Source organism: Gobio gobio (genome assembly GCF_949357685.1).
Source record: "Gobio gobio genome assembly, chromosome: 8".
NCBI lineage: Eukaryota > Metazoa > Chordata > Actinopteri > Cypriniformes > Gobionidae > Gobio > Gobio gobio.
Genome location: NC_137114.1, coordinates 8,074,729 through 8,097,492, shown reverse-complemented (window position 1 = coordinate 8,097,492; position 22,764 = coordinate 8,074,729). Strand labels below are relative to the sequence as shown.

Genomic DNA, 22,764 nt, shown 5'->3' with positions numbered 1-22,764 from the left:
GCTGACGTCAGACGCACGTCCGTTTACAAACCAATCAGTGTCCAGATGCCGCCCACATAGATGATGATGCCAGGACGCAAGTGTGTCATGTAAAGTTCTTTAGTCCCCTCGCATAATTGCAATGTGAAACCAAACCAAAACTTACCGAATGTATAAAAAGTATCAAAACATGAACTTCGGTTCAGACCTTGGTGCGGACTTTCAGGTGTGAAAACGCCCTTAATCTGCTTTGCCCGGATCGGGCTCTAGATGGACTGCCCCCACCTGGTGGAATGACCTGCCTATCTCAATTCGAGCAGCCGAGTCTGTAGCCATTTTCAAAAAACATCTTAAGACGCATCTCTTCCAGCAGCACCTGACCAATCAAGAATAGCACTTAACATTCTATTAATTTTTCTGTCTGTCTAATTTATTAAAAAAAAAAAAAAATCCTATGTGTTCTGTGTTAGATTAACTGAGACTTGTTACAGCACTTGCATACTGTAGCCTCTGACTGTTGTAGTTGCTTCTATTGCTCTCATTTGTAAGTCGCTTTGGATAAAAGCGTCTGCTAAATGACTAAATGTAAAATGTAAATGTAGATGCTTATGTCCACAGAGCTTCCCTGTGGAGAAAGACTGAACGGGTGTTCATATGTTCCGAGCCCCCCAGCATCCAAGCAGAGAATGAGCAAGTGGGTGGTCGAGGCCATCTCACTGGCTTATGAGGCGGCCGGTCAGACTTCACCTTTGGCTGTACGGGCCCACTCTACAAGGAGTATGGCTGCTTCAAAAGCGCTACTATCAGGGGCATCCCTGCAAGAAGTTTGTGAGGCAGCAGAGTGGTCCTGCCACATACATTTGTGAGGTTCTACGAACTTGACCTCAACTCTACTCTGGGGGCACGGGTGCTCGTTCCATAGACAATGACACACAGACGGACATCTGGCGCCTATGGGGACGTAGGGATAACGCTCCCACAGCGGTGACGCAGCGCGAGTTCCCTTTAAAGGGAACATCTCAGTTACATATGTAACCTTGGTCCCCTAAATGGGGAATGAGACGCTGTGTCACTCGGCCATACTCCCTGCATGCCCGTGATCGTCTTGCTTCAGCCTGACTGTGTTTGGTGCAGGTGTGCTTTATAATTTCCTAGTGGATGACGTCACCCGCCTATGACGTTCTGTCACTCCATTGGACTGATTAAATACGTGCTTCATGACGCAATCACGCAGAGGCTTTCCCACAGCGGTGAGGCAGCGTCTCGTTCCCTATTCAGGGAATTAAGGTTATATACGTAACCGAGACTTTTTTATTTTTTTTTATTTTATGTCAACCACTTGCGGTTGGTTGGATCTTTTCTGTGATAAACTTTTGCTATGTGATGTTTCGGTGGCTGTTGAGGATGATAACTGAAAAACATGTAAATATCCTTTGACTGAGGATAAGCAAAATAATCAAACTTATCAGTCTCCTCATCTACACGAATTGCCTGTGGCTCCTTCTGCCTGGCTGCTGTTGTCTCCCTGAAGATCAATGTCTCTGTCCCTGTCGCTTTCTTTTTCTCACTTCTCTGAGTTCCCTCAGCATCAGAATTATCTGTATTGAACCACAATCACATTTAAAATAAGTCCATCCATCCATCCATCTTCTTCCGCTTATCCGGGGCCGGGTCGCAGGGGGCAGCAGTCTAAGCAGAGATGCCCAGACTTCCCTCTCCCTAGACACTTCCTCTAGCTCTTCCGGGGGGACACCGAGGCGTTCCAAGGCCAGCCGGGAGACATAGTCCCTCCAGCGTGTCCTCGGTCTTCCCCGGGGCCTCCTCCCGGTTGGACATGCCCGAAACACCTTCCCGGGAAGGCGTTCAGGAGGCATCCGGAACAGATGCCCGAGCCACCTCAGCTGTCCCCTCTCGATGTGGAGGAGCAACGGCTCTACTCCGAGTTCCTCCCGAGTGACTGAGCTTCTCACCCTATCTCTAAGGGAGCGCCCAGCCACCCTGCGGAGAAAGCTCATTTCGGCCGCCTGTATCCGGGATCTTGTCCTTTCGGTCATGACCCAAAGCTCATGACCATAGGTGAGAGTAGGAACGTAGATTGACCGGTAAATTGAGAGCTTCGCCTTACGGCTTAGCTCTTTCTTCACCACGACAGACCGGTACATCGACCGCATTACTGCAGAAGCTGCACCGATCCGTCTGTCAATCTCCCGTTCCATCCTCCCCTCACTCGTGAACAAGACCCCTAGATACTTGAACTCCTCCACTTGGGGCAGGAACTCTCCACCAACCTGAAGTGGGCAAGCCACCCTTTTCCGACTGAGGACCATGGCCTCGGATTTGGAGGTGCTGATCCCCATCCCAGCCGCTTCACACTCGGCTGCAAACCGTCCCAGTGCATGCTGAAGGTCCTGGTTAGAAGGGGCCAACACGACAACGTCATCCGCAAAGAGCAGAGACGAAACCGTGTGGTCCCCAAACCTGACACCCTCCGGCCCTTGGCTGCGCCTAGAAATTCTGTCCATAAAAATTATGAACAGAACCGGCGACAAAGGGCAGCCCTGCCGGAGTCCAACATGCACCGGGAACAAGTCTGACTTACTGCCGGCAATGCGGACCAAACTCCTGCTTCGGTCATACAGGGACCAGACAGCCCTCAGCAAAGGACCCCGGACCCCATATTCCCTCAGCACCCTCCACAGGACGCCGCGAGGGACACAGTCGAATGCCTTCTCCAAATCCACAAAACAAATGTGGACTGGTTGGGCAAACTCCCATGAACCCTCCAGCACCCTGTAGAGGGTATAGAGCTGGTCCAGTGTTCCACGACCAGGACGAAAACCACACTGTTCCTCCTGAATCCGAGGTTCCACTATCGGCCGAATTCTCCTCTCCAGTACCCTGGCATAGACTTCCCCGGGGAGGCTGAGAAGTGTGATCCCCCTGTAGTTGGAACACACCCTCCGGTCCCCCTTCTTAAAAAGAGGGACCACCACCCCGGTCTGCCATCCCAGAGGCACTGTCCCCGACCGCCACGCGATGCTGCAGAGGCGTGTCAGCCAAGACAGCCCCACAACATCCAGAGACTTGAGGTACTCAGGGCGGATCTCATCCACCCCCGGTGCCTTGCCACCGAGGAGTTTCTTGACCACCTCGGTGACTTCAGCTTGGGTGATGGACGAGTCCTCCTCTGAGCCCCCAGCCTCTGCTTCCCCAATGGAAGACGTGACGGCGGGATTGAGGAGATCCTCGATGTATTCCTTCCACCGTCCGACAACATCCCCAGTTGAGGTCAACAGCCGCCCATCGCCACTGTAAACAGCGTTGGTAGGGCACTGCTTCCCCCTCCTGAGGCGCCGGACGGTTTGCCAGAATCTCTTCGAGGCCAGCCGATAGTCCTTTTCCATGGCCTCACCGAACTCCTCCCAGGCCTGAGTTTTTGCCTCCACAACCACCTGGGCTGCAGTCCGTTTAGCCTGCCGGTACCTGTCAGCTGCCTCAGGAGTCCCACAAGCCAGCCAGGCCCGATAGGACTCCTTCTTCAGCTTGACGGCATCCCTTACTTCCGGTGTCCACCACCGGGTTCGGGGATTGCCGCCTCGACAGGCACCGGAGACCTTGCGTCCACAGCTCCGAGCAGCCGCTTTGACAATGGAGGTGGAGAACATGGTCCACTCGGACTCAATATCTCCAGCCTCCCTCGGGATCTGGTCGAAGCTCTGCCGGAGGCAGGAGTTGAAGATCTCTCTGACAGGAGACTCGGCCAAACGTTCCCAGCAGACCCTCACAGTACGTTTGGGTCTACCGAGTCTATCCAGCTTCCTCCCCCGCCATCGGATCCAACTCACCACCAGGTGGTGATCAGTTGACAGCTCCGCCCCTCTCTTCACCCGAGTGTCCAAGACATACGGCCGCAGGTCAGATGAGACGACCACAAAGTCGATCATTGACCTACGACCTAGGGTGTCCTGGTGCCATGTGCACTGATGGACACCCTTATGCTTGAACATGGTGTTCGTTATGGACAAACTGTAACTAGCACAGAAGTCCAATAACTGAACACCACTCGGGTTCAGATCAGGGGGGCCGTTCCTCCCAATCACGCCCCTCCAGGTTTCACTGTCATTGCCCACGTGGGCGTTGAAGTCCCCCAGTAGAACGACGGAGTCCCCAGTCGGAGCACTCTCCAGCACCCCTCCCAGGGACACCAAGAAGGTCGGGTAATCTGCACTGCTGTTCGGCCCGTAGGCACACACAACAGTGAGAGACCTATCCCCGAGCCGAAGCCGCAGGGAAACGACCCTCTCGTTCACCGGGGTAAACTCCAACACATGGCGGCAGAGCTGGGGGGCTATAAGCAAACCCACACCAGCCCACCGCCTCTCACCATGGGCAACTCCAGAGTGGTGAAGAGTCCATCCCCTCTCGAGTAGTGTGGTTCCAGAGCCCAAGCCGTGCGTGGAGGTGATTCCGACTATCTCTAGTCGGAACCTCTCAACCTCACGCACAATCTCAGGCTCTTTCCCCGCCAGTGAAGTGACATTCCATGTCCCAAGAGCCAGATTCTGTGTCCAGGGATCGGGTCGTCTAGGCCTCCTCCTTCGACTGCCGCCCGATTCGCTTTGCACCGGCCCCTTATGGTCCCTCCCGTGAGTGGTGGGCCCACGGGAAGGTGTCCCCACGTCGCTCCTTCGGGCTGAGCCCGGCCGGACCCCGTGGGGGAAGGCCCGGCCACCAGGCGCTCGCATACGAGCCCCAACCCCAGGCCTGGCTCCAGGGTGGGGCCCCGGCTGCGCCGTACCGGGCGACGTCATGGTCCTCGTTTTATTTGTCATCATAAGGGTTTTTGAACTGCTCTTAGTCTGACCCGTCACCTAGGACCTGTTTGCCTTGGGAGACCCTACCAGGGGCATATAGCCCCGGACAACATAGCTCCTAGGGTCATTCGGGTACTCAAACCCCTCCACCACGTTAAGGTGGCAGTTCATGGAGGAGTTAAAATAAAATAAGTTAAAATAAGTCAAAAGGCTAAAATCACAGAAATTTAATTGAAACAGATAATCAAAAGAAAAACAATTTAAATGACATATTTCCAATCAGCAATAAAATCTGACATGAACTGTCCGATAAATGTTGTTTCTTATGCTCAAATAGTCCCACAGGAACTTAACACATATAGACATGCAAAAAAATGTAAGAGAAAGCAGGCGAGTTTGTCGGCCCAATTTATTGAGTGGACAGAACGGCCTACCGGGAATTCTCCCAATTCTCCCGATGGCCATTCCGGGCCTGAGATCAGGGATGGGCAAAGTGAGTCATGGAGGGCCACTGTCCTGCAGAGTTTAGCTCCAACCTTGATAAAACTCACCTGTCTGTAGCCTTCTACTAATCGTGAAGACCTTGATTAGCTTGTTCAGGTATGTTTGATTAGGGTTGGCGCTAAACTCCAATCAATCAAGTGGATATGGTGGAGAACAACAGCTGTCCATCAAGGCCTTTAACGGAACAAATGTGTTTATGGGTCTGTTCAGATTCTTGTAGGTGGTTCAACTACACAGATGAGGTAGGTTTCTCTACCTGTACCATGGTCTCTTCCTTTTCCATCTCTGTACCATCAGTGCTCCCTTGGCTGTTCCCCCCACTTCTTCAGGAGGTTCAAGTGTTAATCTTGTTTGTCTTTCCCGTTGTCGGGATGCAAAACTTCTTAGGTCACTGGTTCGGTCTTCTGGGATATGGTGTATGACCCTTGACATTTTCCCAACAGCTTTTTTGTTTATCAGGGCTGGAGTAGAAACATCTACTGGTCCAGCCAACATTTCTAGACTGTCCCTCATCTCCAGGATGTATTTGACTATGCTCTCTCCAATGGTTTGGCTGCCTTTCCCAGCTCTTCCTCAGCAAGTCTATGGATCTTTGAACTTAACACCCATAGAATAACTTGAAGGTGGAAAACTTCAAACTTCTCTTTATGCGAATCTATCTTGTTCTGTGTCTATGACACACATGGATTTCTTCAACATGGATTTTAGCATCCAGTTGAACCTCTCAACCAGGCGTTGGTTTGTGGGTGGAATAGGCTGGTCCAGATGTCTGTGATTCCAAGCTACTGCTAAAACCGAATATCTGAAATTCCAACTCAGGAGAACAACTGAATTAGGGTATGCATTACCTTAGGTGTTATGATGGAGCGTAGGGGAAATGCCTCTGGGTATCTTGTCGCAAGCAAGATTGCAAACATCTGTGTACATGGTTGGCCAAGGTGACCACCCAAGGAGCAGTGTGTGCTATGTTTAGGACAATTTGACAACAACATTTTGGCAACACCAAATGCCAATGCTCAGTTCTTATGCATTCACAGTCACATCCAGTGTCTGAGATGAGTCAGCCCTCACATTAATATCATTGACTTCCTTTCTTGGGTGAGCGTTGACCACCCCAGAGAGCATTTGTGTACTGTTGTGCTGCTGTTAGTCCACTCGTTGGCTCATGCTCCCATCTCCATGTTTTTATCTCATAGGGAAGCACACACAGCTGTCACTCCATAACAATCAGCTCCTGATTCTCCTCCTTTGTGGACTGTTCTAGTCTCACCCAGCGACAATATATTTTCTGCAGGTGATGATAAGTCTCCGTTGGTGACTAACCAGCTGGTACTGTTGTCACCCAGAATCGCTGTTGATATGTCTCAAGGTGAGATCTAGAACTTCTCAAGGAGCTCATACAGATATGCCTCCAACACCTGGCCTGTTAGCAGCAGCAGCACCAGTCTGCAACTCCACTCCTCCATCGGTCGTCTCCAAGTCTGCCGCATCTGGTCGAAGTGACCAAGGGCTGTGACAGTCTTCCGAATGGTCATCCCACCGCTGTCACCAAATGTGAAGACATGAACCAGTTGGCCTACATGGTAAAACACTTCCTTTTGTTTCCATCATGTAATAGTGAGTAAAAGGCACTGTGCCACAACTGTCAAAGACACATTTTACGTAGACCAGGGTTCCCCAAACTCGGTCCTGGAGGGCCAGTGTCCTGCAGACTTTAGCTCCAACCCTGATCAAACTCACCTACCTGTTATTTTCTAGTGATCCTGAAGACCCCAGCTTCTCCCGACGAGCTGGATGGCGCCTTGCATGGCAGACACCGCCGTCGGTTTGTGAATGGGTGAATGTGAGGCCATGTGTAAAGCGATTTGGATGGCCATTGGTCTGTTAAAAGCGCTATATAAATGCAGTCCATTTACCATTTACCTTGATTAGGCTTTTAGTTTGCTAATAAGAAAGGTTTGTGGAGCTTTATTAGCTGTGTATTTTGCTGGAATTTGTGTGCTGGCGCGGAAGACCTGTGAGTGTACCTGCACGAGTCCCACGAGCAAGGACAAGGCACTTAAGTATATATTTTGTAAGTGTATTTTTCTTTTTCCCTTTTCTGCTTCTACCGTATTTTCTATCCCCTCTCTTTTTTTCCACCTTCATCATTATTTTCCATCATTTCTTCATTACTTTTACAACTTACTACTTGAGCGCGGCATGCAACCTTCAAACATGCCAGTCTAGTGTAGGGCTGTCAAAATTGCTCAAAAATGACGTTCGAATATTCCCTCTAAAAAAAGCACGAATATTCGAACTATTCGAACATCTGGTTGCGCATTTTTTCAATGACGCGCATTACTTCAATAACAGGACAAATGAATACAAAGAGACATAACTACTTATATAGGTAGTCTATTTAAGTTTAAACATATTTGACAACGTATTTCCTACACAAAAACAAGTAAATCAACTAATGGCTAAGACCGCAGACCTCACTCTCTCTCGCCCTCACCCTCTCTGCGCATAACGGTTTAAATGAACAAACACATTTTGAGGCTGATCAAGAGTTTTGTGCAAGCAATTTAAGGTCGCGACTCTTGTCCCAAATATAGCAGGCTTCATTCAGTGATTGAAACAAATATTAATATAAGTTTTACAGCATATTATTGAACGCTCCGAGCGAGCTGTGCTGTGGTAAACATGGAACTTTTCCTTGACATGAAACGGTAAATAATCAAACCAGTGGAAGCAGTGCATTATCCTTCATTCATGCAATATCTATTCATTCAGTACCTCGGTTCCATTGCTTGACAGAACTCCATGAAGCCTGCCCCATCCACCACACTGATCGCTCTTAAATTAATTTCTCCGTTATGGCCTCTTGTCGTGTTGCAGACAGAGAGCTTGTGGCGGGCGATGCAAAGTAAGGCTGGTCCAGTTTGCACATACAAATTAGTTGCTTATATTTACAAAACGAGCCTACAAAAGCATAAAAAAGCCCGTTTAATAAAGAAAAGTTCACGAAACTAAGTGAAAACTCACTAAAGTGTTTAGATATCATACATTGAGTTGTATAAGTTAACGTTACATTTCTACATACATTTTGTTCTCATGTCACAAGTAATATCAAGGTTTATTTTGATCTGTTTTACATGATTCTTTTGTAGTGTGGTTTTCGGTGAAGTGTACTAAAATGAATATCGTCACCTGTGTACATTAGCCCACTTCTTCTCGACGCTTTTCCTGATAGTTTATAGAACAATTACTCCGAGTCACCATCTGTCGTTTCAAAGAAAAGCACAACGGCGAGCGCGTCAAATATAAACACCTCGTCCGTTTGGGGAGGAGCGCGCGCAGTCAGCGGGGGCTCGCGCAGCAGAGACAGGCAAAAGTACACAAGGCTTCAGGCGCGCTAGCGCGCCCACTCGCAAAGCAGACAGCCACGCCTCTACTACCGCGGGCGTTTTTTCCCCCACATTTTTATTTATTTATTCGAATATTCATTTTCACCTTCGAAATTCGTTTTTTAAAAACTATTTGAATATATATTCGAATTTAGAATATTCGTTGACAGCCCTAGTCTAGTGTGTGATTACATAGAAAGACTATGGAAAATAGTGCAGTGGAATGGAAAAATGTGTTCTGTGTGAATGGCCCATAATATTATATATGACTTTGTTTTGATTTAAAATGAGCAAAATCTTCTTGTAATTAGGGATGTGCACAAGTACTCAAGTAACAGCCCTGAGAACTCAATTAACACCAAAGTGAAACCAATGATTGATCATGAAAATAATCAGGCATGATTATGCAAGATGTGACCTTTTAATAAATTCAAAATTTTTACAAATTCAATAGGGACCTTTTTTTTTTGTGATTGTTACGGCATTATTCTTGGTAGAGCATAGACAGGATGCATTGAACTCTTAAAATAATTCTGACACATTGCATCAAAAACACAACACTGAGTGCAGAAATCTGAAGTCATTTGTGACAAAATGTGTGAGTAGTTGAGATAATTACAGTAATCTGCAAACAATAAAATAGACCTGCTTTCTGAGGTGTTTTTTATTGAGTTGGTCAACAGGTCAGACTTCAGCGAGAGACTCAGGGTACTGTCACTGTACTGTTACCTACCAACTTGAAATCGTGTTATTAATCAAATTAACCTAAAATCAATAGATAATGTAACATACATCCTGTCACCATGCTTACTTATAGTGGTATATGTTAGAATAAACTTACTTCATCAGAAACAATATCTTCCGTTGGATCAATCGCGTTCTTCTTCTGAGGTAAATTCAAGGCTTATTCCTCATAGCGAATCTTTTTACAAACTCGACGAAAAGCAGAGTTTGTTTATCAAGGTGATGAAGGTATTTACATGCTTGTGTGGCTCGGGTGAATGATTACCGTGTAAATAGCCTGCACATGGGTGTGGTCACATTACAGATAATCAGCAGACGTGAGAAACTGTACCTCTCTTTTGTTGGCTTCATACGGATTACATAAACAGAGAATATTTGTTTCCGATGTGACTTACTTAAAAGTAGCCACTTCAAGCTTTCTAAAGACATCTGTTTTGTCTGTATGACAAGTATTTGCTGAGTTTCGGTTCATTTTTGTGACGTGTTTCAGAAAAAAGTTCTGATATAGGCATTAAATACAGGCATACTGTAAACAGAGATCTTGCGAATGATCAGAGGCCTTACTTATGATAGAGACTGCCAAATTACTGTAAAACACCCTTCATTTGAAAAAGACAACTACAGCTGAGTCTGTCAATAAGTGAAGAATAATTTAAGGATTAAAAAAGAAAAATGTTACAAAATGTGACGTTACTTCTCACTATAAAATAAATAATGTGGAATAGGCTAACATTATTAGATTCTCACATTATTTCTGGGAGATAATCTAAACTCTTTCCCCGCCAGCATTTAAAAAAAAAAATTGCCAGCCACCGCCAGGGTTTTTGGTCATTTTCACAAAAGTGTAATTACCCATAGAATATTTTGTTGTATGAATATCTGAACATGCAATATGTCAAATGAAAGAATAGACCCTCTGCTTAAAAAAAAAAAAAACTTTTATTCTAGCTTCATGCATTCCTTTTTTATCAACACTGTAATATGGATAAGTTTCATGAAATAAGCAACATTTTGAACAAAAAGCTGAGAAAATCAAGTTTTTGTCAAAGACTACATCCAGATCATATTCAGAACGATGATCAAACACAGATGGAGTAGATCAAGTCCATCAACACTCCTAATGGTCGCACAGTCCTATAGCTCATCCTGGGTCGACAACTCATTCAGTAACATTAGGCAGTTTTGATTTATATGATGTTTAATGTTGATGATCACGTTATTTTACATGCATCTGATAGGCCTTTATCACACTTCCTATTTCCGGAAAGTGAAGCAGTGCACCTCTACTTCCGGTCCCATCGCGACTCAATCAAAACGCGGGTGTAACTGCAGCGATCCCGTGCTCTAATACTAATTAATGACATCCTTACCTCAGATTTGAACATTTCCTGACACTAAAAGAATAGAGGAGAGCATGGGTGAGACTGATATGGTGGGATGAAGTTGTATGTTTGTGTGTTGTAGGCCTATGCATTTCCAAACTGCGGATGTTTACGTCTCATATCGTCAGCCTGCTGAAATGTTCCCATCCAAATGTGCATTCTGAATAATAAATACATTTCTAACCTGCCGCAGTCCAGTGATTGTCTTCTCATTAACAGTGTTTCTCTTGCTAATCATATTTCATACCTGTTGTTAAATTTTTTTAATTAATTTGACTGATAAACACCCTTACGAAAGTTAACCATGGTTTTATTATAGTTTTTTTTTTTTTTTTTCGTGGATTGACTACCATTTGTATTAGTTTTACTACAAATACCATGATAAACTACAATAACCATGTTTTATTTTATTTTTAATAAAAACTATGGTTCATTTTCATGTAATAAATAGATTAATGAATGCGCGGTAACTGCCTTAAAGAAAGTAAATAATGTTAAGCATTTAATTAATCTTAAACAGTAATACGTTAACAGCGTGACTGAATTTTGGCATAAATGTGTGAATTACATATACTGTAGGCTACAGTGAAATGATTGTCACTGAAAAGTGACAGAACAATGACTAAAATATTAATACAAATCAATATGTTCATTCAGATCTTATTCGTCAGGTCTCACACACTTAATCGCGGACACTATTTAGACGAGCACTGACACCGTGTGGTGAAATAATCACGTATGTTGACGACCCTCGGCTTATGTCGGATTAAAAAACTACAAGTTCAACAGAGTTTGGAAAATCCTGTACACAGTAATGATCAGTTTATCTCTTCTCCTGTCTCGGAAAATGTCTGGATTTTTAAATCATCCTCCAGATGCTTATTTTAATTGTCATTTGTTCAGCTAGGTGTTCAGAGCACATTGAAAACATGCATAACCGGAAGAATCAGCACACTGCTTCGACGCGCACTTCCGGTATTCAATTCCTCTGTGATAAAGGCCTATTACATATGATCGCTTGTTTGTTTGCGTCTTCCTCACCTGTATTTTGATCAGGAGATTCTGTACTCATTCAGAAGATGCGTAGTAGTGCCCCCAAGCTTCTAACAGTGAAAACACAGAAACCCGATAAATTCCATGTTTGGCAGGGAAGCGTTTTCTCACATATAGCAGAAAATTCTGTTTGGCGGGGAAAGAGTTAACAAAGTTGCATGCCCTAATAGCTATGACAGAACTCACTGATTGGTTTACATGTATCAATTATATCTTGCTATACCTGCCCTAGTTTGCTGACAAAGCCAAATTCATTGTGTCCGGAAAGTATTCACAGCGCTTCACTTTTTTTTGTTATTTTACAGCCTTATTCCAAAATGGATTAAATTCATTATTTTTCCCCTCAATTCTACAAACTATACCCCATAATTACAATGTGAAAGAAGTTTGTTTTAAATCTTTGCAAATATATACAAATAAAAAAAAAACATTGCCATTACACTCAAAATTGATCTCAGGTGCTCCTGTTTCCACTGATCATCCTTGAAATGTTTCTACAACTTGATTGGAGTCAACCTGTGGTAAATGTAGTTAATTGGACATGTTTTGGAAAGGCACACACCTGTCTATATAAGGTCCCACAGTTAACAGTGCATGTCAGAGCACAAACCAGTGCTGCATCCCAATTCGCCTACTTGTACTACGTCCTAAAAGTATGTACTCTTTTTGTGTAGAAAAAGTACATACTTTTGAGTATGTAGCAGAAGAGTATGCAAGCTTTGGGACATACTACTTCGTCATCTTTAACAGACTCTGTTGCTTAGTTACATGCATGCCTTCACTGTTTAAACTGCCCTGTCAATCATCGTCACAGTTCAAATCCTCCACATTCAATTTAATTTCCAACCGTATCAGAGAGAAATGTAGACGCACGTTGATCTGCCATTCGTGGGTCTTTAATGCAGAGACTCCTCACGTGTTTACAGTTGAAATATAATGATGCATTTAAAAGTTAATGGCCATACATATCATTACAAAAGTTATCAATGCTGCTGCAGGTGAAATACAATGTGGATAATATTGAATAAATATCTTTTCGTCAGGTTAAATACTGATAATTGCTCACTCAAACCCCTTTATCTAATCCTCTGTACTTAACCATCCGACTCACATAACTGTCATGTTTATAGTTTTTTAACACTTTTTATCTGTGTATGTAGTTCTAATCAAATCCTCGTCCATTTCGCAATGGGTTGTGGGCAATATCAACCTGCACTTTGAATTCTGACCGGATAAAGTAGACCATCCGGGAATCTTTGGAATACTCTATTCAACATACTACGATTTGGGACATACTAATTCTTTTTTCAAATACTATTTAGTATGGATAGTATGCGAATTGGGACGCAGCACACGCCATGAAGTCAAAGGAATTGTATCGAGGCACAGATCTGGGGAAGGGTACAGAAACATTTCTGCAGCATTGAAGGTCCCAGTTAGCACAGTGTCCTCCATCATCCTTGAATGAAATAAGTTTGGAACAACCAGGACTCTTCCTAGAGCTGGACGCCCGGCCAAACTGAGCGATTGGGGGAGAAGGACCTTAGTCAGGTGACCAAGAACCCGATGGTCAGCATTTCTCTGTGGAGAAAGGAGAACCCTCCAGAAGAACATCTGTCTCTGCAGCTCTGCACCAATCAGGCCTGCATGGTAGAGTGGCCAGACGGAAGCCACTCCTTAGTAAAAGGCTGCCTGGAGTTTGCCAAAAGGCACCTGAAGGACTCTCAGACTATGAGATACAAAATTCACTCGGCTGATGAAACAAAGAACTTTTTGGCCTGAATGGCAAGCGTCATGTCTGGAGGAAACGAGGCACTGCTTATCACCTGGCCAATACTATCCCTACAGTGAAGCATGGTGGTGGCAGCATCATGCTGTGGGGATGTTTTTCAGCGGCAGGAACTGGGCGACTAGTCAGGATCGAGGGAAAGATGAATGCAGCAATGAGACATCCTTGATGGAAACCTGCTCCAGAGCATTCTGCACCTCAGACTGGGGTGAAGGTTCCTCTTCCAACAGAACAACGACCCTAAGCACACAGCCAATATAACAAAGGAGTGGCTACGGGACCACTGTCCAATGTCCTCGAGTGGCCCAGCCAGAGCCCAGACTTGAACCCGATTGAACATCTCTGGAGAGATTTTTAAATGGCTGTGCACCGACGCTCCCCATCCAACCTGATGGAGCTTGAGAGGTCCTGCAAAGAAGAATGGGAGAAACTGCCCAAAAATAGGTTGGCCAAGCTTGTAGCACCAAAATCAAAAAGACTAGATGCTGTAATTGGTGCCAAATGTGCTTCAACAAAGTATCGAGCAAAGGCTGTGAATACTTATGTATATGTGGTTATTTTAATAAAAAAATTATTTGCAAAGATTTAAAACAAACTTCTTTCACGTTGTCATTATGGGGTAGTGTTTGTAGAATTGAAATAAATAATAATAAATTTAATCCATTTTGGAATAAGGCTGTAACATAACAAAATGTAGAAAAAGTGAAACGCTGTGAATACTTTCCAGATGCACTGTAATGCACTTCCTCAGCACTAGCTCTGTTGGAGCATTTTCAACAAAAGGACATCAATAAGAGGATGCTCTGTTCTGAACAAACAGAGGCTCTAGGCTGTTCTTGCTGTTCACATATTACCTTTTAGTCAAACACAGCAGGAATGCCATAGATAAATTTGCTGATGACACAGCTATGATCTGATAACCATCAACAATGAATCTGTTGTGAGAGCAAGCCCTTTCTGCATGTGACAGCGCTTCGGCGGTCTAAATCAGAATCCCTGTATTATCATGGACAGCAGAAAAACAAGGACATGTGATATTCCAATGGATCGTAGAAAAGAGATCAAATTTAAACATAAAAGCCAAAAAAAAAAACATAGTGAAGTAACAACAAAATGTTTGAAAGCTTCAGACCAAAAGTCTGATGCATTCCTTTTTATCTTCTTTACATATCATAAGTAGACTTGGCTGTCTGGCTTCCTGCTGCCAAACTGCGTGCTGCTGTGAAACTAAACAATTTGACTGCTTGCCCATTGTCCAACTGTTGGAAAATATAGTGTGGATAACACACAAAACATACACTTGTTCATCAACATTATTTGGCTAATTAATGTTGGAAAAAAGACTGACTGAAATTACAGGCAGATTTCTAGGAATGCAGATAATGAACTAACTTGAACCAAACTGTTTTACAGACAAATACTTTGAGCCTTGATATAGTCCTGATTATATAGTTGAGCAATGAAAATTTGTATCTATTAATCCTTGCTAAAATGTTTTCAAGGAGGGGGAGTGAGGTTCCTAGTAGGGCTGCAACTAACGATTATTTTAATAATCGTTTAGTTGACCGATTACTTCTTCGATTCATCAATTACTCGGATTAGAAAAAGCCCAATTTTCTTTTTCTTTTCTTTTTTGTTGACTAAACACTATTTCACATCCTGCCCAATGCTGTCCTTCAAACAAACATGTTAGCAACATGTGTGCAATGAATACATATATATATTGAATAAATGTGCAAAAGGAATGTTTACATTCCTACTTTAAAAAAGATGATAATTAAAGAAAAATAAAAACAAACTCAGTGTTAACATGTAATGTTTTACAGGAACACACACATTCATTCTGGACACTATAACCTATTACTGTCATGTCTTTATCCTACGAAAATCCATTACATCAATTACATTTATATTCAATTACAGCGATATTTAGCATGATCCTTGATTAAACATCACACGCACTTATCAAAGCGCCTGACAGGGCAAGCCATGTTAAACATTATGCGGCTAATGTATTAGCTTGAAGCTTTAGTTCATGAGTTCTCATGTTTTTGGTGCTTGGATCACGTACCTTTCCAGCAGCAGCTCACTCTGTTTTATCCACTATTTTTAGATGCATATTGTACATATAAATGCATTATTCAGTGCTGTAATTTGACGCGACTGGCGGAAGTTTTCCGTGCACGGTTGGCAGACGCGACTAATCAATGACATTTGTTGTTGATGATTTTCATTATCAATTAGTTTTTGCAGCCCTGGTTTCTAGTATGCTCCATCATATTCCCACCGCCTGCTTTTTAATCAATAATCAATATTTTTCAGTATTTGTCTTTTATGGAAGGATTTTAGTGAGTGATCAAAATAAATATAGAATAGAGTGTGTGTGTACATGATTTAAGTCATTTTGACTCCCATGTTCCTGCTAGAAGCAGTGTTGGGAGTATCGCTCCCATCTCCACTCTGAAAGTTATTATAAAAGTAATGCCATTACAGTAATGTATACATTTTTGCTGTAACGCAGTAATTAAACACATTACTAATACAATTTTGGTAATATTACACCAATTATAATCTCAGTAACGCATGTTACAACAATGCATTTTAACCTGGGTTAGGGTTAGGTTAATTAAGTGGTTGTTTTTGATTTAGTGGTAGTTTTTTATATTTCCTGTTGCTGGAATTTTATAGTTGAGATGACTGCAGAGATTGATTCTACATTTATGAGATGGACATACTCCCATTATTTTCAGGTCATCAGAGTAAAGGACAAGAATGTAATAGTCAAGTGCAATATATGTACGACGCAAAGGGAACTCTCTACATAGAGGAATAGCACAAGTAACTTCAAGAAACACTAGTCAAAAAAGTAACTCAAAACTAGCGCAAAAGTGGTGTAACACATTACAATTCAAGGACAGTAATATAGTAATGTAACTAATTACTTTCAAGTGACAGTAACTAGAAATATATAATGTATTACATTTTGGAAGTAACTTGCCCAACTCTGGCTAGAAGTGATACAAGACCCTTTCTGCATGTACTTGAAACATAGGGTGATAACAGGCAGGTGAATGGCCTGACATGTACATTTCAACAAATGGACATTTAGAAATAATGATTCATAACCCATGTCTTGATGGCCTCTGTGAGATAAAATGCTGATATTTTGCTAAATACAGATTTGTATAAAAAGCATTTTTAGTTACTGACCCAATTTACCTGAATGTGTTAGTCATTAAAGTCAGAAAGTCACATAAATTATATAGAAAGGATGTCTGCCAAGGAAAGGGCAAAAAATACAATCGGTGTGTAGAGGAGCGGATGAGAGGAGCATTAGCTGAATATAGGGAGACAGTTGAAAGAGGCCTAAAAGCAAGTGCACACTTTTTTGCGAGAGCTTGGGATATTCCACGAGCCATGCTGCAAAGCCGTATCAGTGGAAATATCACTGGCATAGACAATTTACGAAAGAGGGTTCCCACTTACCAAAAAGGATGTCCAGCAGCAGTACACCAAAGAGAATAACATCAGTGGGTTTTCACAGAAAACTGGCAAGGCAGGTTACTATTGGTTCCAAAATTTCTTGCAAAACGCAATGCAAATCCTAAGCATGAGGAAGCCAGAAGCGCTGTCAGCTGCAAGAGCTGCAGGACTGAATGAGCAAGTGGTGAGCCAATGGTTTCATCAAAATGAAATGGACCCCTAGCATTAGCTTTGGAAGATGCAACACTCCTAGTGGAGTGGACTCTAACCCCTTGAGGTAAAGTCATTCTGCACACCTTGTAGGAGACGTAGATCATATCAGTGATCCAATGCGAGATACGCTGCTTGGTGACCGTGTTTCCTCAATTGCGGCCACCAAAGCAGTGGTAGACATGGATTCTCAAAGCCCAGACTAGACATAACAGTGCAGACAATTTTGCTTTTGCATCTCATGAGACAGAGGTAAGAGCCTGCAAGACCACTGGCTGAATAGCCATAGAAGGAACTTTTTGGAACATAGTCCAGTTCACAAAGTCTAAGCAGCAAGAGGCTACTAACTGGGCCTGCAAGTCTCCTACTCTCTTGAGCTAAGTCAATGCTAGTAAGAGAGCCACTTTAAGTCAACATTTTTTCCAAGACTGACTGAAATAGGGCTTCTGCTAATGCTCCCATGACCAATGCTAGGTCCCAGAAATGAACTTTCAACCGGCAGATAGGCCTTGGACATCTAGCACCTCACAAGAACCGAGACACCGGACAATGTCTCCCAACAGAATCTCCATCTAAAGTTATGTGGCTAGCCGAAATGGCGGCCACATAAACCTTTAGTGTAGTCAGGGTCAAACCCGTTGAAAGGCATTTTTAAAGTAATTGAACCAACAGGGACGTAGACTGGGTTCAGGTGGTGCTGCCCGCACCATGATAAAAAGAGTCTCCCTTTAAGGGCATACAGATTCCTGGTGGAAGGGGCTCTAGAAATCCTAATTGTCTCAAAAACCTCGGTTGAGAGATGAGAATCTATGAGCTGGTACCCCTCAGGAGCCAGACCCAACTTGTCCAGATCTCCAGCTTGGGGTGGTATATCGTCCCTTGCACTTGAGACAGAAGGTCTCTCTGAAACGGAATCTCCCTTAGAATGCCATCTAGGAGAGATATCAGGTCCAAGACCCATACTCGGACCGGCCAGAACGGAGCCACTAAGAGAAGGTGGCCTCAGTCCTGGCAAACCCCTGCTAGAACCTTGCTAGCAGAGCTATTGGAGGAAAATTGTACAGACACTGCCCTGGGCATGTCTGTACCATGGCATCCAGCCCCAGAGGAACTGGAGGTGTGAGAACGAACCAGAGGGGGCAAGTCCGCTTCCACCTGGAAACTACTTGTGGATGGAGTCACCATTCCCCGGGCCTCGACAGGATACCCTCAAATTTGCACTCGGGAACTGCTTTCAATGACTTGAATTTCTCTTCCGCCCAGAAAAGGCCTGAAAAGGGGGCACGAACGCAGAATCGTGATTTAAAGTGACTACTGATGTGTTGTCTGTGTGGACCAACGCATGTGGAAGGAAGTATTTTAATGATAGAAAAACTGCCCTCATTTCTAGGCAAAATGTATGTGATGGCAGCATGCCCTGAGAGCCTGGGCCTTGTTTAGGAACCATGGCTCCTTCCAAAGTCACATGTGACCCTTACGACCCTGGAGGGATGGTTCAGAGAATTGGATCTTATGCTTTTGAGCCAGAACTGGAATGATCTCATGTGCAGGTAGGCCTAGTGGAAAGACGATGGCCGCCATGAGACCTAGCAGTCTCTGAACCTGTAAAGGTGATGATACACAGGGAAACTTTGTTGAGCAGTGTTGCCAAGCTATCTTCAGAGTCAGACTTCTGCTCTGAAGAAATCACAGAGAGAGCTTCAGATTTCAGAAAGCATCCTCAGAGTCAGTGGAGAGGGCAAGAGAAAGGGCCCCATGAGCAAAGTCTCTTTGAAAGAAGAAACAAGCAGGATCTGAGCTTATGGATGTTGCATCACATAACTCCTAAATCTTTTTCCTGACAGGATGTTTCTAATTTCTTATGCTGTTTTCAGTGATGTACTACGCTGCATCGCATCATCACATTCAGCCAATCGCTTTAGATCCAATGTTCTTTTTTCAAACTCAGTTTCCTCATCTCTTACCTCTTTGTTCCACCCAACTTCAGTTTCACTCAATGTTGCACCTTCCGTCTCTTTAATTTGTCCATCATTAACAGTGGTTTGTTGTATCTCAGTCTCTGCCGTATGCACTTCCATTTCTTTATCTCCGTTGTCCTCTCTCCTCATGTAGTCCTCCTTTTCTTGTTGACATAAATCCTCAGAAATTCCATTCTCCTCCTGGATGTCGTCTTTCTCTTTAATTTGTCCATCATTAACAGCAGTTTGTTGTATCTCAGTCTCTGCCGTGTGCACTTCCATTTCTTTTTCTCCGTTATCCTCTCTCCTCATGCAGTCCTCCTTTTCTTGTTGACATAAATCCTCAGAAATTCCATGCACCTCCTGGATGTCGTCTTCCCTTGTACAACTGCGTGTCTCTTCCATTTGCTCCTGCACCTCTGTCTCCATTTCTGAATGACCCTCCTCTTCAGATTCACATATGCACCTCATCCATGTCTTTTCACAGCTTTGGCAAGCCCCGCGCGAAATGCCCCTGTTCCAAACAATCTCTACAGGTATATTTAGGACAGTCTTTTTTTTCATGATCTGTGCTTGCACATAATCTGCAAGTCTTAAGTTGGTCATCATGAATTACTCTAAAGTATTTCAGTCCTTCTTCCGTGTCAAACTTCACATTGTATGGCAAAGTCGCAATGTCCTGTGGGAATTGAACTCTTAAAAACCTTGTTCCATCAGCAACAGTAGTGCCCGGATGATATCTTCTTCTTAACGGAAGAATTGGATTTACTCCCCAGTCCACCAGCTTCTGAATTATTTCATCGTCTTTAATATAGTTGGGCAAATGCAAAAAGGAGACCATTCTTTCAATTTCACATAATTTTTTGATCGTACAAAATTGTCCATCCACCAGTAGTCCATCCTTTAGCTTGTCGCAGTCCGTCTGATTTTCCATTGTTAGTTCATATTCAAAGTTACTTTTTTTTCTCAGTCCAAACAGTTTTCCAACTCCAGTCTTCTCTTCCACAGTCTTTATTATCATCATCACAGTTATTTTGTCTGGATCATTAACAGTCATCGTTAACGTTGCCTCTTTTTTGTAATCTCTCTGATATTTCAATTGGCTTTTTATCTCTTTCATTGTCTCATTTCTTTGACCTTCTACTCGTCTTCCATCCATATTGTATCTTGATTGTGTACCTTGACTTTTTTGGGGCTCTTCTGTTCCTCTACTCTTTGCATCCCTTCCATTCTGTTTTCTCCTCATGGCAACCATAGCCCATGTTTCGTTGTCCTCTTTGTCTTTTCCATTGTCCTTTTCTTGGTTCCTTTCAGTGTAATCATTATCCTCAGTCTCTTGGTCTAACATCCATTCCTGTTCCATAGCCGTAGATCAGTCATTATGAAAATATAAAACCTCAGACAGTAAAAACTGTCTGAGGTTTAAACAAAACAAAAATAAATTAAACGCACAAACTATAAGAACTTATCAAATTAAATCAAAATAAAGAAACACAAAAATGTAGGAGAGCCTTTCTCTCCAAAACTGCCACCTCTCACTTCCTGGATCGTACCAAGCTTCATCGACTCACGCAAACCGTCCCATAGCATTGAGCCATGATGCAGTGCTGAGTTACACTTGAAAGGGAACAGGTAATTAATAGCCTATATTAAAACCTGTGTGGCAGGCACTAAATATGTTATTTGTGCAGTTATTATCAAAGCTTGGGGCCATTGGGCCTTTGGCTCAGGATGGCATTCCTAACCTGTTAGTCAAGAAGTGGAGGGCAAATTGTCAGGGCTTTATGTTATGGGTGTCAGCCGCAGAGCACATGATGCCTTTTTCTGTCCATCTTTCAGCATGTAAACTGCTGCCAAATGTGTTATCCCGGGTCCTATGAACCGTAGGAAAGGGATTTTCTACCCTTTTTTGGCACGGTCCACCTCGTTTCATGCTTCCCATGACAGCTGGTGTTGGAGAGGCTCTGGTTTTGAAACAGGAAATCCTCTCCCTTTTGGAGAAAGGACCCATTGAGAAAGTGCTTCCTCCCAGAATGGAATCTGGCTTTTACAGCCAGTTCTTTCTAGTGCTGAAAAAGGATGGATGTCTGCTTCCCATTTTAGACTTGCATGATCTGACCTACACTGTTCTAAAGTGCATTTTTAGTATGCTGACGTTGAAGCACATCATGGTCATATACCTCCCGGTATGAAGGTTGTTTGGCATACATCTGGAAGAGCGAGCATCTCTCATGGTACATACATTTCCTAGAGATGTTAGCAGTGGTTTTGGCCTGTGGGTCATTTTCTTCCAGACCTTCGGAACTGTCATGTCATCATCAGGACAGATAACATAATTTGGTAATTTCATACAGAAATTACAGAGGAGTTTGTTTGCAGCCCATATGGAGCTATTCTTAGCCCAACACACTCTTCTTAGGGCTCTGGACAGTTTTCTGTCCCTGAGAGCGGTGCATATTCCAGAAGTGGAAAATCTGGGAGCAGATTTCCTCTTGAGGCACAGAGTTCTGGAGTTCTGATAATTCAATTATAAGTAATTTATAAATTATTAGTTAATGATGAACTAATCATTTACAAAACCCGACTATACATTCATAAATTATTAACAAGTGATATGCTTACATTTGATGAATGTTTTGTCAATTCAGTCAAAAGTAATTTATTAATGATTAGTTAATATGTTCATATATTATTAATACATGGTATGCTATACTGTATATATCTGTGATTAATAGTTTACACTTTACAGAGATATTTACATAGAGTAACAGAGACATTTCTTTCTGAGCGTTGTGTGTGTCATAGTCAGGACATTCACAGACAGTGCGTTCTCTTTTGTCTTGTCGTGCTTGAATGGTTTAAAAGCATTTGCATTTGCATTTGCATGGTCATATAATGTAATGCTGGCCAAAGGATGATAGAAAAAATGGATGCTGCATTAATTGCGTTAAATATTTTTGATGTGTTAAACTGGAAAAATTAATCGCATGCGTTAAAGTGCTAATTTGACAGCACTAATTAAAACTGCAATATATATATATATATATATATATATATATATATATATATATATATATATATATATATATATATATATATATATATATATATAGTTTGTGCTGACTATGGACAGCCGTGCTATCAACAATATCACTTCTGCTCATGTGGTATTGCTTAGGTTAATCAATATTTTAAGAATTTATTTATTCTGACAGAAAAATAGAATTAAGAGGAACAGTACCAACATAAATTGCTCTGTGCAGGTATCGTCTGGCCCCAGCTTATCATTTTCCTGTCCAATTTGAAGATGTGTATCGTGTGATGAAATACTTTCTTCGTGTTGAGTTCCTGAAGGGCTACCATATCAATCCAGAACGGATTGCTGTGTCTGGGGACAGTGCAGGAGGCAACCTTGCAGCTGCAGTGACTCAGCAGGTAAAATAAAAAAAGAGTTGAATT

The 22,764-nt window shown here is 43.0% G+C and overlaps 1 protein-coding gene across 2 annotated transcripts in view; it reads left to right on the top strand.

Moving 5' to 3' along the window:
- aadac (arylacetamide deacetylase) overlaps nt 1–22,764 on the top strand; it is a 56,881-nt gene that overhangs the window by 31,723 nt on the left and 2,394 nt on the right. For both annotated transcript variants that reach the window (XM_079824125.1, XM_079824126.1), the window contains exon 4: nt 22,569–22,740. In XM_079824125.1, coding sequence (XP_079680251.1) covers nt 22,569–22,740 — 172 coding nt within the window. The remainder of the gene's footprint in view (nt 1–22,568; nt 22,741–22,764) is intronic.